The following is an 18,490-nucleotide window of genomic DNA, read 5'->3' as shown; positions in this document are numbered from 1 at the left end:
AGTGGTAAATGGGATTGTTCCCTTGATTTCTCTTTCTAATCTTTTGTTGTTAGTGTATAGGAATGCAAGAGAAAGCAAGTGATTACACTGTTGGTGGGAATGTATACTGGTACAGCCACTATGGAGAACACTATGGAGTTTCCTTTCAAAAGTAAAAATAGAACTGCCATATAATCCAGCAATCCCGCTCCTGGGCACATATCCAGTGAAAACCATAATTCAAAAAAATACATGTGACAAAGAGGAACCAAGATGGCGGAGTAGAAGGACGTGCTCTCACTCCCTCTTGCGAGAACACCAGAATCACAACTAGCTGCTGGACAATCATCAACAGGAAGACACGGGAACTCACCAAAAAAGATACCCCACATACAAAGACAAAGGAGAAGCCACAATGAGACGGTAGGGGTGCAATTACAGTAAAATCAAATCCCATAGCTGCTGAGTGGGTGACTCACAGACTGGAGAACACTTATACCACAGAAGTCCACCCACTGGAGTGAAGGTTGTGAGCCCCACGTCAGGCTTCCCAAACTGGGGGTCTGGCAACGGGAGGAGGAATTCCTAAAGAATCAGACTTTTAAGCCTAGTGGGATTTGATTGCAGGACTTGACAAGACTGGGGGCAACAGAGACTCCACTCTTGGAGAGCACACACAAAGTAGTGTGTGCATCGGGACCCAGGGGAAGGAGCAGTGACCCCACGGGAGACTGAACCAGACCTACCTGCTAGTGTTGGAGGGTCTCCTGCAGAGGCGGGGGTTGGTTGTGCCTCACCTTGGGGACAAGGGCACTGGCAGCAGAAGTTCTGGGAAGTACTTCTTGGCATGAGCCCTCCCAGAGTCTGTCATTATCCCCACCAAAGAGCCCAGGTAGGCTCCAGTGTTGGGTTGCCTCAGGCCAAACAACCAACAGAGAGGGAGCCCAGCCCCACCCATCAGCAGTCAAGCAGATTAAAGCTTTACTCACCTCTGCCCACAAGAGCAACAGTCAGCTTCACCCACCACCAGTCCCTCCCATCAGGAAACTTACACAAGCCTCTTAGATAGCCTCATCCACCAGAGGGCAGACAGCAGAAGCAAGAAGCACTACAATCCTGCAGCCTGAGGAACAAAAACCACATTCACAGAAGGACAGACAAGATGAAAAGGCAGAGGGCTATGTACCAGATGAAGGAACAAGATAAAACCCCAGAAAAACAACTAAATGAAGTGGAGATAGTCAACCTTCCAGAAAAAGAATTCAGAATAATGATAGTGAAGATGATCCAGGACCTTGGAAAAAGAATGGAGAAGATGCAAAAAATGGTTAACAAAGACCTAGAAGAACTAAAGAACAAACAAACAGAGATGAACAATACAATAACTGAAACGAAAACTCCACTAGAAGGAATCAATAGCAGAATGACTGAGGCAGAAGAACGGGTAAGCAACCTGAAAGACAGAATGCTGGAATTTACTGCAGCAGAATAGAATAAAGAAAAAAACAATGAAAAGAAATGAGGACAGCCTAAGAAACCTCTGAGACAATATTAAACGTGACAACATTCGCATTATAGGGGTCACAGAAGGAGAAGAGAGAGAGAAAGGACCTGAGAAAATATTTGAAGAGATTATAGTCGAAAACTTCCCTAACATGGGAAAGGAAATAGCCACCCAAGTCCAGGAAGCACAGCAAGTCCCATATAGGATAAACCCAAGGAGAAACACACCGAGACACATAGTAATCAAATTGGCAAAAATTAAAAACAAAGAAAGAGGCAAGGGAAAAATGACAAATAACATACAAGGGAACTCCCATAAGGTTAACAGCTGATTTCTCAGCAGAAACTCTACAAGCCAGAAGGGAGTGGCATGATATTCTTAAAGTGATGAAAGGGAAGAACCTACAACCGAGATCACTCTACCCGGCAAGGATCTCATTCAGATTCGATGGAGAAATCAAAAGCTTTACAGACAAGCAAAAGCTAAGAGAATTCAGCACCACCAAACCAGCTCTACAACAAATGCTAAAGCAACTTCTCTAAGTGGGAAACACAGAGAAGAAAAGAACCTACAAAAACAAACCCAAAACAATTAAGAAAATGGTCATAGGAACATACATATCGATAATTACCTTAAACGTGAATGGATTAAATACTCTAACCAAAAGACACAGGCTTACTGAATGTATACAAAAACAAGACCCATATTGTATGCTGTCTACAAGAGACCCACTTCAGACCTAGGGACACATACAGACTGAAAGTGAGGGGATGGAAAAAGATATTCCATGCAAATGGAAATCAAAAGAAAGCTGGAGTAGCAATACTCATATCAGATAAAATAGACTTTAAAATAAAGAATGTTAAAAGAGACAAGGAAGGACACTACATAATGATCAAGGGATCAATCCAAGAAGAAGATACAACAATTATAAATATATATGCACCCAACATAGGAGCACCTCAATACATAAGGCATGGGCTAAGAGCTATAAAAGAGGAAATCAGCAGTAATACAGTAATAGTGGAAGACTTTAACACCTCACTTCCACCAATGGACAGATCATCCAAAATGAAAATAAATAAGGAAACAGAAGCTTTAAATGACACAATAGACCACATAGATTTAATTGATATTTATAGTACATTCCATCCAGAAACAGCAGATTACACTTTGTTCTCAAGTGTGCACAGAAGATTCTCCAGGATAGATCACATCTTGGGTCACAAATCAAGCCTCAGTAAATTTAAGAAAATTGAAATCATATCAAGCATCTTTTCTGACCACAACACTGTGAGATTATAAATGACTTACAGGGAAAAAAACGTAAAAAACAAGCACATGGAGGCTAAACAATACACTACTAAATAACCAAGAGATCACTGAAGAAATCAAAGAGGAAATCAAAACATACCTAGAGACAAATGACAATGAAAGCACAACAGTTCAAAACCTGTGGGATGCAGCAAGAGCAGTTCTAAGAGGGAATTTTATAGCTATACAAACCTACCTTAAGAAACAAGAAAAATCTCAAATAAACAATCTAACCTTACACCTAAAGGAAACAGAGAAAGAAGAACAAACAAAACCTGAAGTTAGCAGAAGGAAAGAAACCATAAAGATCAGAGCAGAAATAAATGAAACAGAAACAAAGGAAACAATTGCAAAGATCAATAAAACTGAAAGCTTGTTCTTTGAGAAGATAAACAAAATTGATAAACCATTAGCCAGACTCATCAAGAAAAAGAGGGAGAGGACTCAAATCAATAAAATTAGAAATGAAAAAGGAGAAGTTACAACAGACACCGCAGAAATACAAAGCATCCTAAGAGACTACTTACTACAAGCAACTCTATGCCAATAAAATGGGCAACATAGAAGAAATGGACAAATTCTTAGAAAGGTATAACCTTCCAAGACTGAACCAGGAAGAAATAGAAAATATGAACAGACCAAGTACAAGTAATGAAATTGAAGCTGTGATTAAAAATCTTCCAACAAACAAAAGTCCAGGACCAGATGGCTTCACAGGTGAATTCTATCAAACATTTAGAGAAGAGCTAACACCCATCCTTCTCAAACTATTCCAAAAAATTGCAGAGGAAGGAACACTCCCAAACTCATTCTGTGAGGCCACCATCACACTGATACCAAAACCAGACAAAGATACTACAAAAAAAGAAAATTGCAGACCAAATATCACTGATGAATATAGATGCAAAAATCCTCAACAAAATACTAGCAAACAGAATCCAACAACACATTAAAAGGATCATACACCGTGATCAAGTGGGATTTATCCCAGAGATGCAAGGATTCTTCAATATATGCAAATCAATCAGTGTGATACACCATGTTAACAAATTGAAGAATAAAAACCATATGATCATCTCAATAGATGCAGAAAAAGCTTTTGACAAAATTCAACACCCATTTATGATAAAAACTCTCCAGAAAGTTGGCATAGAGGGAACCTACCTCAACATGATAAAGACCATATATGACAAACCCACAGCAAACATCATTCTCAATAGTGAAAAACTGAAAGCATTTCCTCTAAGATCAGGAACAAGACAAGGATGTCCACTCTCACTATTATTCAACATAGGTTTGGAAGTCCTAGCCACGGCAATCAAAAAAGAAAAAGAAATAAAAGGAATACAAATTGGAAAAGAAGAAGTAAAACTGTCACTGTTTGCAGATGACATGATACTATACACAGAGAATCCTAAAAATTCCACCAGAAAACTACTAGAGCTAATCAATGAATTTGGTAAAGTTGCAGGATACAAAATTAGTGCAGAGAAATCTTGCATTCCTATACACTGATGATGAGAAATCTGAAAGAGAAATTAAGGGAAGACTCCCATTTATCATTGCAACAAAAGGAATAAAATACCTAGGAATAAACCTACCTAGGGAGACAAAAGACCTGTATGCAGAAAACTATAAGACAACTGATGAAAGAAATTAAAGATGATACCAACAGACGGAGAGATATACCATGTTCTCAGATTGGAAGAATCAATATTGTGAAAATGACTATACTACCCAAAGCAATCTACAGATTCAGTGCAATCCCTATCAAATTACCAATGGCTTTTTTTTTTTTTACAGAAGTGGAACAAAAAATCTTAAAATTTTATGGAGACACAAAAGACCCGAATAGCCAAAGCAGTCTTGAGGGAAAAAAACAGAGCTGGAGGAATCAGACTCCCTGACTTCAGACTATACTATAAAGCTACATTAATCAAGACAATATGGTACTGGCACAAAAGCAGAAACATAGATCAATGGAACAAGATAGAAAGCCCAGAGATAAACCCATGCACCTATGGTCAACTAATCTATGACAAAGGAGGCAAGGATATGCAATGGAGAAAAGACAGTTTCTTCAATAAGTGGTGCTGGGAAAACTGGACAGCTACATGTAAAAGAATGAAATTAGAGCACTCCCTAACACCATGCAAAAAAATAAATTCAAAATGGATTTGAGACCGAAACTTAAGACTGGACACTGTAAAACTCTTAGAGGAAAACATAGGAAGAACATTCTTTGACATAAATCACAGCAAGATCTTTTTTGATCCACCTCCTAGAGTAATGGAAATAAAAATAAACAAATGGGACCCAGTGAAACTTACAAGCTTTTGCACAGCAAAGGAAACCATAAACACGAAAATACAACCCTCAGAATGGGAGAAAATATTTGCAAACAAATCAACGGACAAACGATTGATCTCCAAAATATATAAACAGCTCATGCGGCTCAATATTAAAGAAACAAACAACCCAATCCAAAAATGGGCAGAAGACCTAAATAGACATTTCTCCAAAGAAGCCATACAGATGGCCAAGAAGCACATGAAAAGCTGCTCAACATCACTAATTATTAGAGAAATGCAAATCAAAACTACAATGAGATATCACCTCACACCAGTTAGAATGGGCATCATCAGAAAATTTACAAACAACAAATGCTGGAGAGGGTGTGGAAGAAAGGGAACCTTCTTGCACTGTTGGTAGGAATGTAAATTGATACAGCCATTATGGAGAACAGTATGGAGGTTCCTTAAAAAACTAAAAATAGAATTACCATATGATCCAGCAATCCCACTACTGGGCATATACCCAGAGAAAAACATAATTCAAAAAGTCACGTGCACCCCAATGTTCATTGCAGCACTATTTACAATAGCCAGGTCATGGAAGCAACCTAAATGCCCATCAACAGACGAATGGATAAAAAAGATGTGGTACATATACCCAATGGAATGTTACTCAGCCATAAAAGGAATGAAATTGGGTCATGTTTTGAGACGTGGATGGATCTGGAGACTGTCATACAGATTGAAGTAAGAAAGAGAAAAACAAATATTGTATATTAACGCACATGTGGCACCTAGAAAAATTGTACAGATGAACTGGTTTCCAGGGCAGAAGTTGAGACACATATGTAGAGAAAAAACGTATGGACACCAAGGGGGGAAAGCCGCCGGGGGCGGGGCATGTGATGAATTGTGCTATTGGGATTGACATGTATACACTGATGTGTATAAAATTGATGACTGATAAGAACCTGCTGTATAAAAAAATAAAATAAAAAGTAAAAAAAAAAAAAAAGGAAGATACATGCACCCCAGTGTGCACTGCAGCACTTTTTTACAGCAGCCAGGACATGGAGCCAGCCTCTGTCCATCAACAGAGGAATGGATAAAGAAGATGTGGCACATATATACAATGGAATATTACTCAGCCATAAAAAAAGAATGAAACAATGCCATTTACAGCAACATGGATGGACTTAGAGATTGTCACACTAAGTGAAGTAAGTTAGACAGAGGAAGACAGTATCATATGATATCACTTATATGTGAAATCTAAAAATAGACTACAAGTGAACTTATCTGCAAAACAGAAATAGAGTTACAGATGTAGAAAATAAACTTATGTCTACTGGGTGGTAAGGGAGGAGGGGGATAAATTGGAAGATTGGGATTGACACGTACACACTACTATATATAAAATAGATAACTAATAAGGGCCTACTGTATAGCACAGAGAACTCTACTCAGTACTATGTAATGGCCTATATGGGAAAAGAATCTAAAAAAGATTGGATATGTGTATATATATATAACAGATTCACTTTGCTGTACACCTGAAACTAACGCAACATTGTAAGTCAACTATACCCCAATAAAATTTTTCTTTTTTAAGTATTCTTCATATGAAAAATGCAATAGGTTTTTCAGTGAAACCCATATACATAAGAGTACCAAGTATACAGTTGTCTGTTCTTGGTGGGAAAATCTAGCAGTTTTCTCACATGATTATCATATTCACAGAGATCATAACATTACATCTCCTCAGACATCAGCATTGCAAAAATTGGGGAGTGGTTGTTACAGATTCAATAACTTATCCAAAATGGCTCTTGTGCAAGGTATCAGTTTTACTTTCGCAGTTCCTCTTTGTAGTTAAGTCTCCACTCTAAGGTGGAGATTTTACACATAAATTTTTTTAAATCTTATAGAAATATAAACATTTGACTTACACAGTTGTGTTAATTTCTGCTGTACGCAAAGTGACTCAGTTATATATATACTTTTTCATATTCTTTTCCATTATGGCTTATCACAGCGTATTAAATATTGTCCCCTGTGCTATACAGTAGGACCTTGTTGTTTATCCATCCTATATATACTAGTTTGCATCTGCTAATCCCAAACTCTCAATCCTTCCCTCCCCGACCCCCACCTCCTTGGCAACCACAAGTGTGTTCTGTATGTCTGTGAGTCTGTTTCTGTTACTTAGGTATGTTCATTTGTGTCGTATTTTAGATTCCACATATAAATTATTACCATATTGTATTTGTCTTTCTCTTTCTGACTTACTCACTTAGTATGATAATCTCTAGTTGCATCCATGTTGCTGCAAATGGCATTATTTCATTCTTTTTTATGGCTGAGTAGTGTAGTATATCATAGTGTGTAGATAGATAGATAAACACACACACACACACACACACACACACACACACACACACACCACATCTTCTTTATCCTTTCATCTGTCAGTGGACATTTAGGTTGTGGACCTTTAGGTTGTTTCCATGTCTTGGCTATTGTCAGTGGTGCTGCTATGAACATAGCAGGTGCATGTATCTTTTTGGATTATAGTTTTGTATGGATACATGCCTAGGAGTGGGATTGCTAGATCATGTGGCAACTCTGTTTTTAGTTTTTTAAGGAACTGCCATACTGTTTTCCATAATGGCTGCACCAGTTTACCTTCCCACCAACAGTGTAAGAGGGTTCCCTTTTCACCACACCCTCCCCAACATTTATTGTTTGTAGACTTTTTATTTATGGCCATTCTGACTGGTGTGAGGTGGTACCTCATTGTAGTTTTGACTTGCATTTCTCTAATAATTAGCGATGATAAGCATCTTTTATCTGCCTATTGGCCATCTGTATATCTTCTTTGGAAAAATGTCTATTTGGGTCTTCTGCCCATTTTTCATTTGGGTTGTTTGGTTTTTTGTTACTGCGTTGTATGAGCTGTTTGTATATTTTGGAAATTCTTGTATCCTTCCACGTTGCTGAATTCGTTTACCAGTTTTAGTAGTTTTTGTGTGGAACCTCTAGGGTTTTCTTTTTTTTTTAATACAAATTTATTTATTTATTTGTTTATTGGCTGCTTTGAGTCTTCATTGCTGTGTGCAGGCTTTCTCTAGTTGCGGCAAGCAGGGGCTACTCTTCGTTGCAGTGCATGAGCTTCTCATTGCGGTAGCTTCTCTTGCTGCGGAGCATGGGCTCTAGGCGCGCAGGCTTTAATAGTTGTGGCACGCTGGCTCAGTAGTTGTGGCTCGCAGGCTCTAGAGCGCAGGCTCAGTAGTTGTGGCACATGGGCTTAGTTGCCTCACGGCATTTGGGATCTTCCCGGACCAAGGCTCGAATCCATGTCCCCCACATTGGCAGGTGGATTCTTAACCACTGCACCACCAGGTAAGTCCTAGGATTTTCTGTATATAGTATCATGTCATCTGCATCTAAGGACAATTTTACCAATTTGAATACCTTTTATTTCTTTTTCTTGTCTGATTGCTGTGGCTAAGACTTCCAATACTATGTTAAGAGAAGTGGTAAGAGTGGGCATCCTTGTCTTGTTACACATTTTAGTGGGAAGCTTTCAGCTTTTCACTGTTGAGTATTATATTGACTCTGGGATTGTCATAAATAGCTTTTATTATGTTGATATATTCCCTCTGTACCCAGTTTGGTAAGAGTTTTTATCATGAATGGGTGTTGAACTTTATTGAATGCTTTTTCTGCATCTATTGAGTTGATCATGTGGTTTTTATCTTTTCTTTTTGTTGATGTGGTGTATCACATTGATTGATTTGAGTATGTTGAACCATTCTTGTGACTCTGGAATGAATCCAATGTGGTTATGGTGTATATCTCTTACCACATACATTTGTTTAGTGATTTCTGATTAAGTATCATTAATTTGATGTAAAATAAGGCCAATTTTATTTACATATATTGATATATACAGTATATTATTAATTAATATACAAAAATCTCCTTGTAATATGATTATAGCAACTAGAGCAACATGTTTCTAAGGGTTCAGAATCAGCTACTGGTTGGAAACCTTTATAAAAGTTTTAATTTACTTTTCTGTCAGAAGTATTTTATTGCCCTTATCAACTCATCTACAAAGATGAGGAACCAAAAGCCTTCCAACTCTCTGTCAAATTTCACATGGGAGACCTATAACTAGGAAAATCCTATTTTACTTTACTTCGTTTTTTTATTTCTTTTATTTCTTTTTTTAATTTACTTTTTGCGGTACGTGGGCCTCCCACTGTTGTGGCCTCTCCCGTTGCGGAGCACAGGCTCCGGACGCACAGGCTCAGCAGCCGTGGCTCACAGGCCCAGCTACTCCGCGGCATGTGGGATCTTCCCGGACCGGGGCACGAACCCATGTCCCCTGCATCAGCAGGCGGACTCTCAACCACTGCACCACCAGGGAAGCCTCATTTTGTTTTATTTTATTTGGCTGCGCTGGGTCTTCGTTGCGGCGCTTGGACTTGTCTAGTTTTGGCACCCGGGCTGTCTAGTTGTGGCCTGCAGACTCCAGAGCGCACGGGCTCGGTAGTTGTGGTGCACGGGCTCTCTAGGTGTGGCGCACAGGCTTAGTTGCCCCGCGGCATGTGGGATCTTAGTTCCCCAACCAAGGATCAGACCCGTGTCTCCTGAATTGGAATGGGGATTCTTAACCACTGGACCACCAGGGAAGTCCCTGTAGGAAAATCCTATTACTTTAAAACCCCCATATTTGTCAGTGTTCCCGACCTGCCAAGAGTGACATTTCTTACTCCCTTTAAATTATGGGATTCCATAAGCCATAGAATAAATAGCAGGCCGGTTTCCTGAGAGGACTGTATAGGTATCATTTATGCTTATGAAGTGTACGTCTTGTCCTTATTAGTGATCTTGTCATATAAAATTAAATAAGATTCTTCATGGTTACAAATTTGGTTTATCCAATTATATATCATACTGAACCTACATAATTTAACTACACGGTCATAAAAAGTATAGAAACCGTTAGGTAATAGAAAATTTAGTTGGTCTCTGCCCCCAGTTTCTGATACAGGACTCCTAAAATCCCTATAATTTCCTAAGGGATAGGAAAATTTAGGAGCGTCTCTTGTTCTAATATTTGTCTTTGACTCTATCCCTGAAACAGGGCTCCCAAAACCCTTGTAAATTCCTAAGTGATAAGAGCACTATGAGCATCTTTTTTTTCTAAAAGGCATCTCTGGGTGGGCTCCTGGATGGCCCTTGGTCATCAGAAAGTCCAAGCCATGATTAGAAGTTTGGAATTTTCAGCCCCATCCTGCCATCCTCCAGAAAAGGGGAGAGGGCCTGGAAATTTGAGCTAATAATTGATCATGCCTATGTTAGAAAGCCTCTATAAAATCCCAGTAGTACAGAGTTCAGAGATCTTCCAGGTTGGTGAACAATTGGAGGTACAAGGAGAGTGACACACCCAGAGAGATAATGGAGACTCTACACCTCTTCCCACATACTTTGCCTATGCATCTCTTTCATCTGGATGTTCACCTGTATCCTTTATCATATCCTTTAATAAGCTGGTAAACGTAAGTGTTTCCCTGAGTTCTGTGACTGGTGAACAGCCATAGCAAATTAATCAGACCTGAGAGAGGGGGTAATGGGGACCTCCAATTTGTAGGACATAAGTTGTGGATAAACTGGGGACTTATATTTTCAGTTGACATCTGAGGTAGAATGGAGGCAGACTTATGAGACGGAGCCCTTAACCTGTGGGATCTGACAGTGTCTCCAGGTAGGTAGTGTTAGACTTAAGTTAAATTTTAGGACACCTAGCTGGTGTGAAGAGAATTGGTTGACGTAGTGAAAAACTTCCGCACATTTTATTACCAGAGGTGTCAGAAGTCAAGTGTTCTGTGTAAAAGTAAGGTGATACACAGGAAAGAAACTCACAGTAGGAAAGAACTGGGTGTTTTGCACATAGGAAGGAAAATGGGTTTTTCGAAATAGGAGCATAAAAAGCAGTTTACCTTATATGTACACAGGCATACCTCAGAGACACTGCAGGTTCAATACCAGACCACTGCAATAAAGTGAATATTGCAAGAAAGGGAGTCACACGGAGGTCTTGGTTTCCCAGCGCATGTGAAAGATATATTTACACTATACTGTAGTCTATTAAGTGTGCAATAGCATTATGTCTGAAAAAACAATGTACATGCCTTAATTAAAAAATACTTGATTGCCAAAAAGTGCTAACCGTCACCTGAGTCTTCAGCGAGTTGTAATCTTTCTGCTGATAGAGGGCCTTGCCTCGACGTTGATGGCTGCTGACTGATCAGGGTGGTGGTTGCTTAAGGCTGGGGTGGCTAAGGCAGTTTCTCAAGACAAGTCAGCAGTGCAGTTTGCTGCATCTTTGACTCTTCCTTTCATGAATGATTTCTCTGCAGCATGCAGTACTTTTTCTTTTTCTCTCATGCAGTGCTCTTTGACAGCATTTTACCCACAGAACTTCTTTCAAAATTGGAGTCAGTCCTCTCAAACCTTGTCACTGCCTTAGCAACTAAGTTTATGTAATATTCTAAATCTTTTGTTGCCATTTCAACAAAATCTTCACAGCGTCTTCACCAGGAGTAGATTCCATCTCAAGAAGCCACTTTCTTTGCTCATCCATACGAAGCAACTCCTCATCTGTGAAAGTTTTACCACAAGAGTGCAGCAGTTCAGTCTCACCTTCAGGCTCCCATTTCTAGTTCTCTTGCTGTTTCTACCACATCTGCAGTTACTTCCTACACTGAAGTCTTGAACCCCTCAAAGTCACCCATGAGGGTTGGAAACGACTTCCAAACTCCTGTTAATGTTGATATTTTGACCTCCTCCCGTGAACCACAAATGTTCTTAATGGCATCTAGAATCTTTTCCAGAAGGTTTTCAATTTCCTTTGCCCAGATCCATCAGAGGAATCATTATCTGTGGCAGCTGTAGCCTTATGAAATGTATTTCTTAAATAATAAGACTTGAATGTGGAAATTACTCCTTGATCCATGGGCTGCAGAGTGGATGTTATGCTAGCAGGCATGAAGACAACATTAATCTCGTTGTACATCTCCATCAGAGCTCTTGGATGACCAGGTGCATTGTCAATGAGCAGTAATGTTTTGAAAGGAATCTTTTTTCCTGAGCAGCAGGTCTCAACAGTGGGCTTTGTCAACAGATGTGCTGTCGTCCAGGCTTTGTTGTTCCATTTGAAAGAGCAGAGGCAGAGTAGATTTAGCATAATTCGAAAGGACCCTAGGATTTTTGGAATGGTAAATGAGCACTGGCTTCAACTTAAAGTCACTGGCTGCATTAGCCTCTAACAAGAGAGAGTCAGCCTGTCCTTTGAACCTTTGAGCCAGGCACTGACTTCTCTCTACATACGAAGTCCTAGATAGCATCTTCTTCCAGTATAAGGCTATTTCATCTACACTGAAAATCTGTTGTTTAGTGTAGCCACCTTCATTAATGATCTTAGCTAGATCTTCTGGATAACTTGCTGTAGCTTGTACATCAGCACTCGCTGCTTCACCTTGTACTTCGATGTTAAACCTCATGAACCAGCCTCTGCTAGCTTCAAATTTTTCTTCTGCAACTTCTTCACATCTCTCAGCCTTCACAGAACTGAAGAGAGTTAGGGCCTTGCTCTGGATTAGACTTTGGCTTATGGGAATGTTGTGGCTGGTTTGACCTTCTATCCAGACCACTCAAACTTTCTCCATGTCAGCAATAGGGCTGTTTTACTTTCTTATCATTTGTGTGTTCACTGGAGTAGCACTTTTAATTTCCTTCAAGAACTTTTCCTTTTCATTCACAGCTTGGCTAACTGTTTGGTGCAAGAGGTCTAGCTTTCGGCCTGTCTCGGCTTAAGGTGTTGCCTTCCTCACTAAGCTTAATCATTTCTAGCTTTTGATTTAAAGTGAGAGATGTGCGACTCTTCCTTTCACTTCAACTCTTAGAAGCCACTGTAGGGTTATTAGTTGGCCTAATTTCAATATTGCTGTGTCTCAGGGGATAGGGAGGCCTGAGGAAAGGGAGAGACAGGGCGTTGGGTGGGGGGGTGGGAGACAGGGGGGGCAGGAAATGGCTGGCTGGTAGAGCAGTCAGAGCACACACAACATTTATTAAGTTCACCGCCTTATATGGGCATGGTTTGAGGCTCCCCAAAACAATTACAAGAGTAACATCAACGATCACTGATCACAGATCACCATAACAAATATAATAATAATGAAAAAGTTTGAAATATTGTGAGAATTACCAAAATGTGACACAGAGACAAGAAGTGAGAGAATGCCCTTGGAAAAATGGCACTGTAGACTTGCTCCAAGCAGGGTTGCCACAAAACTTTCAATTTGTAATAAAAAAAAAAAACACAGTACCTGCAAAGTGCAGTAAAATAAGGTAAGGTGTGACTGTATATATAATATTGTGAACAGTTTTTTAGGTTAGACCAATCAGCATGTATCTTCTTTTTTATACAGAAATTTTATTAAGTTCTCCTGTAGGCTTATAATTTATATTAAGAACATTTACAGGATTTCTTAATTTAAGGCTTTGGAACAGTATACCAGTTAAAAAGTATTTAATTTCACTGTGTACAGCCATCACCTAATAACTTCAGGGTTATATAGAAAGATTAAGAAGAAAGAAAAGGTCTTTATTATACACTCATTAAAATATATTTACTACAGTTAAATCAATTTTATAGTCCTAGGTAATTCTTATTTTGCTGATCTTGAGTTAAACTGTCTGCTTTCACAAAATCATTTGTTTCCTGGCTAAAAATTTCCTGGAAATTCTAGCTCTGTCCCTTTTTACAGTCTAACAAGTATCTGTTTAAGGTGATGCTATCAGTTATAACGTACAGGGAAATCTGTACCCATAATCTTATTGCCACTAGTATCATTAGTCAAAAATAACTGAGATTGTCATTTACTGAGGGTTTTTTGATACTTCTTCCAGCAGTCTTAGCCATAAAGATTTAACCAAAAATTTCTCAGAGAATGAAAACATTATAGAAAGGTAAGACACTGACAATTCTCCATACTCTTCTAATGCATCCAGTAAAATATATGTTATGATTGTCACTAACTGACAAGGATTTCAAACCTAGGGGAAAAAAAAAAGTTCTTGATAAAGAGGATAAAGTTTTTGACAGTTACTGTTCCAATCAAGTATAGGAACATTAGTGTACTTTTCTCCAGTCTTAAAAGTACACAGTGAGACTTCCTTGGTGACACAGTGGTTAAGAATCCACCTGCCAGTGCAGGGGACACGGGTTCGATCCTTGGTCCGAGAAGATCCCATATGCCACGGAGCAACTAAGCCCATGTGCCACAACTACTGAGCCTGCGCTCTAGGGCCCGTGAGCCACAAGTACTGAGCCGATGTGCCATAACTACTGAAGCCCACGCACCTAGAGCCCGTGCTCCGCAACAAGAGAAGCCACCACAGTGAGAAGCCCACACACCGCAGGGAAGAGTATAGCCCCTGCTTGCCGCAGCTAGAGAAAAGCCCATGCACAGCAGCAAAGACCCAATGCAACCAAAAATAAAATAAATAATTTTTTTAAAAAAACAGCATTCACTTTATTAAAAAATAAAAAACTGTCAGGGACTTCCCTGGTGGTCCAGTGGTTAAGATTCCGCACTGCCACTGCAGGGGGCGAAGGTTCTATCTGTGGTCAGGGAAGTTCTGCAAGCCACACAGTGTGGCAAAAAAATAAATAAAAGCAAGTGTGGGAATAAGTCCTTGGTGTGACTTACCAGCTGTCTGGGAAACTTCTAAGATAGTTTGAGTATAAAAGACATCTTAATAGTTTTATTAATTTGAGTTTTGGGCCTAGATTAGAGTTGACAAGGTTTGAAAATAAGATGATAAATACCTAAAGCCAAGAAATGACTGTAGACAATATTTAAGATAAACATAATAGCATTAAATTAATGATTATTAGGAACACTAACTTTTTGTATTTTTCCTTAAATAATCATATATTTTTCTCCCATATGATGGTGGATTTGCCTGTTTTAATTAGATATCCTCTTATCCAAATGATAAATTATTAAAACTAATAATCTACCAAAGAGAGAGAAAGTTGGCCACAAATACTGAATTGGTTACATTTATAAATAGAACATTGTGAAAGGCAAACTAACTTCTTTTGACAATAAAGGCAAAAGAGTTTTTTTCATTTACACACTTACACATAGCACTGTAGTCTCATTTTTGCAACTTCAGCCATAGGCTAGAGTAAACACCCGTCACAGCAACTTTTTTTACTGTCCAGCCTACTGTAAGTTACGGCATTTCTGTATCTGAAATGGCTACTCTTCTTTCCTACAAGTATAAAGATTTTCTCCTGTGATTTGAACTGATAGTGGCACACAAATGAATACCACAGAAAATGCCAGGAATGTTCAGAATCTACAAGACAAACTGACAGAGACAACCAAATTCTCTCTCTCAATATACCACTCTTCAGAGCTCACACAGAATGGAGTATTTAAAACAATGAGAGAGCTTTCCATGTTGTTGTAACCAACAGGGAAATAAATGGTTATGTCTAAATTAGAACCAAAGTCAGACTTGGCTAAGAACTAGGAAAACAGTTTCTCACATGATTATCATATCCATAATGATGTCATGCGTCTTAGGTATCAGCATTGCAAAATCAAGGATAAATTTGAGTTTTATAGGGAATCAGTTGGTAATTGATAGGATGTATTCAAGGTTTCATTTATTTGAGGGCGTAAAACTGTGCAGGTGACCCTGAATTTTTTTGTGATTTTGCTTGTCTGTTCACTTCAGGGTGCCAGGTATTTTCTTTCGCGACTACTGCCCCCTATATGCTTGCTTACCCTGTTGGCACCAGGGTAAAATACCAGTTTTACTTCCATTCCTTTGTTAGCTAAATGAAAACTTTTATGTTATTTCTTTAAGTAGTTTGGATATGTCTTGAATCTAGTAAGGTGTAGACCAAATTTTCTTTCATGCTGAGTGCTTGGTTCTAGACACAGTTGTTTTCTTGATCTATTTGACTTTGATGATGAAGAAATATAGTTTTTAGTTGGTTAAAAAATTCATCTTTGTGTTCACAATCATTTTTGAGGGCCACGTTTTTAAAATGAGAAAAGTGGTCTTTAGATATACGTAGAACAGTCTAGCATCTTTCCTTTCCTTCTTTGTAACTGTCCCCCAAACTACTTACCACTGCCTTTAAACTTTTACATGACTTTGTTTCTAACTTTACCTGGACTGCTTCAGCCTCCTTTCATTTCTTCTAATTCTCCAATCTCATTTAAACTTTCGTCTTATGTCAGCTATTTCCTCTGCCTGATCTTCCTCCATTTCCCAGATCCTCTCCTGAGTATCAGTAACATTTACATTTTAGCTTAATGTCACTTCCTTAGAAAAGCCTTCCCAAATTACTTGTTATTCATCACATTTTAATTATTTGCCTAGCATTTATTATTTTCTGGGTTGTTTTTTTTTTTCATTTTCTTAGTTTTTCTTATTTCCTTATTGTATATCTACCCAAGTAAACTATCTTTTTCCCCACTGTTTCTTAGTACTTGGAACAGGGCCTGGACTTAATGAGTGCTCAGTAATTGTTGAATAAATAAATGAATGATCCACTAGAAAGAACCAGTCTTCAAATAAGAACTAAAGCTTCTATAAATAACTTCTTTGGGTCTCAATTTTCTCATCTGCAAAGTGTGTATTAACATACCTACTTGTTACAAGATATAATAGACTAGACTTGTTTTTTGAAAGGTAGCATGTCATAATTCATGAAAGAAATATATCCACCTTGCTTTATTTACTGGAACTTTAAGCCAAAATAAAATCAGAGTCGACTGAATGAGGCTCTCCTCTTTCTCATTTCCTTTTTCCTCCCCTTTTTTCCCTTCCTTTTATGTATCTGAGAAATCTCTTCAGGTTTTGATCTCATAACAAACATTAGGAACGCAGACCCAGTAAGATGAGTGGAAGAGGTAAAAGCTGATGGGACATGGTGGAATAAAATAAAAAGAATAGTAAATGAATAGGAGTTTAGCAAGGAACTTAGGTTTTCATCTTGAATCTCCTTGCCAGCTACAAAAATTAAAGCAAGTCAGTTAGCCTTGTAGAGCATCAGTTTTCAAATCTGTAAACTAGAGTTAACATTTCTTACCTACTTCACGGGATTGACATAAATGATGTGTGAAAGCACTTTATAAACTATAAATCACTAACCAAATATAAGGCAGTCATTATGATCAGATCTGAAATTTAGGTTCCTTCTGCAAAACTGTTGGAGAATGTTAGTGCATTGGAGATGCATTGGAGAATGCATCTTATGTATAATTCCTAAAAGACAATTCCAGAAATTTGGATTTTAAAAATATACGAAAAAAATATATATACGAAAATACTTAGTATCCCTCCTCCCAAAAAACATGGGTTTTAAGGTTTAAGCCACTGTTAAAACAAATACTCTTTTTTTCCCCTATTCACAATTTTATTTACAAACCAGATATGTATATAAGTCAACTATTTTTGACATGTAGAACAAGTCACACAAAATAGTTCATGCACATAAACCATTTGTTATTGTTAATTTTCTTTGTCCCTTTTTGTAAGAGTCACAGGAAATGACTAGTTTGGGATCAGAATTATAGAAAAATAACATACTTTTGTAGCTACACTTTAAAAAAAATTATCACTCTAAATTGTGAATTTGGAATTTTGCTTACTTTATGAAATCTTATCTATAGCTCAATTGGATTACATAAACATTTTTTAATTGATTAAAGCCCCCCAGTATTTTTGCATAAATTGCTGTGAAGCCAAGTTCATTCCTTATTATATTTATAAAGGTGATTTTTAACTCAAAATAGTATCGCATTCTCTTAAATTGAGTATAATTGACCTACAATACTATGTTAGTTCCAGAGGTACAACATAGTGATTCGATATTTCTATACATTACAAAATGATCACCACTAAAACAAATATTCGATAGAGTGATTTTTTTTTTTTTTTTCTATTTTACCACAAAAGGAAATTTCATTGCCTCTCACTGTTTTCCATTCTTTTCTAATCACAGCCCAAAGAGCCGACTGATCCAATTAAAGAAAGAGAAGCTGGAATACACTCCGGGAGAGCATGAATATGGATTATTCCCAGCCCCCATTCATGTCGGTGAGTACTCAGTATACACAATATATTACTGAGAGGAAATGGTATTTCTTGAGTTTGGGTGAAATGTCTTTGTGTTCTTATTATTTCTACATCTCCAATGGGGTCAAGTCGTTACCATTTAATTATAGGTACTCTGAAGAATTTTGCAAACCCTTTTGCCATCTAGGGGTCAAAATGACGTAAATCTTATTCACCG

The 18,490-nt window shown here is 38.2% G+C and overlaps 1 protein-coding gene across 7 annotated transcripts in view; it reads left to right on the top strand.

The window, feature by feature from the left end:
* ASH1L (ASH1 like histone lysine methyltransferase) overlaps nucleotides 1–18,490 on the top strand; it is a 217,358-nt gene that overhangs the window by 128,013 nt on the left and 70,855 nt on the right. For all 7 annotated transcript variants that reach the window (XM_032622913.1, XM_032622966.1, XM_032622947.1 and 4 more), the window contains one exon: nucleotides 18,200–18,294. In XM_032622913.1, coding sequence (XP_032478804.1) covers nucleotides 18,200–18,294 — 95 coding nt within the window. The remainder of the gene's footprint in view (nucleotides 1–18,199; nucleotides 18,295–18,490) is intronic.

The sequence above is a fragment of the Phocoena sinus genome, chromosome 1 (assembly GCF_008692025.1).
Source record: "Phocoena sinus isolate mPhoSin1 chromosome 1, mPhoSin1.pri, whole genome shotgun sequence".
Lineage (NCBI taxonomy): Eukaryota > Metazoa > Chordata > Mammalia > Artiodactyla > Phocoenidae > Phocoena > Phocoena sinus.
This window is presented reverse-complemented; position numbering and strand designations above follow the sequence as displayed.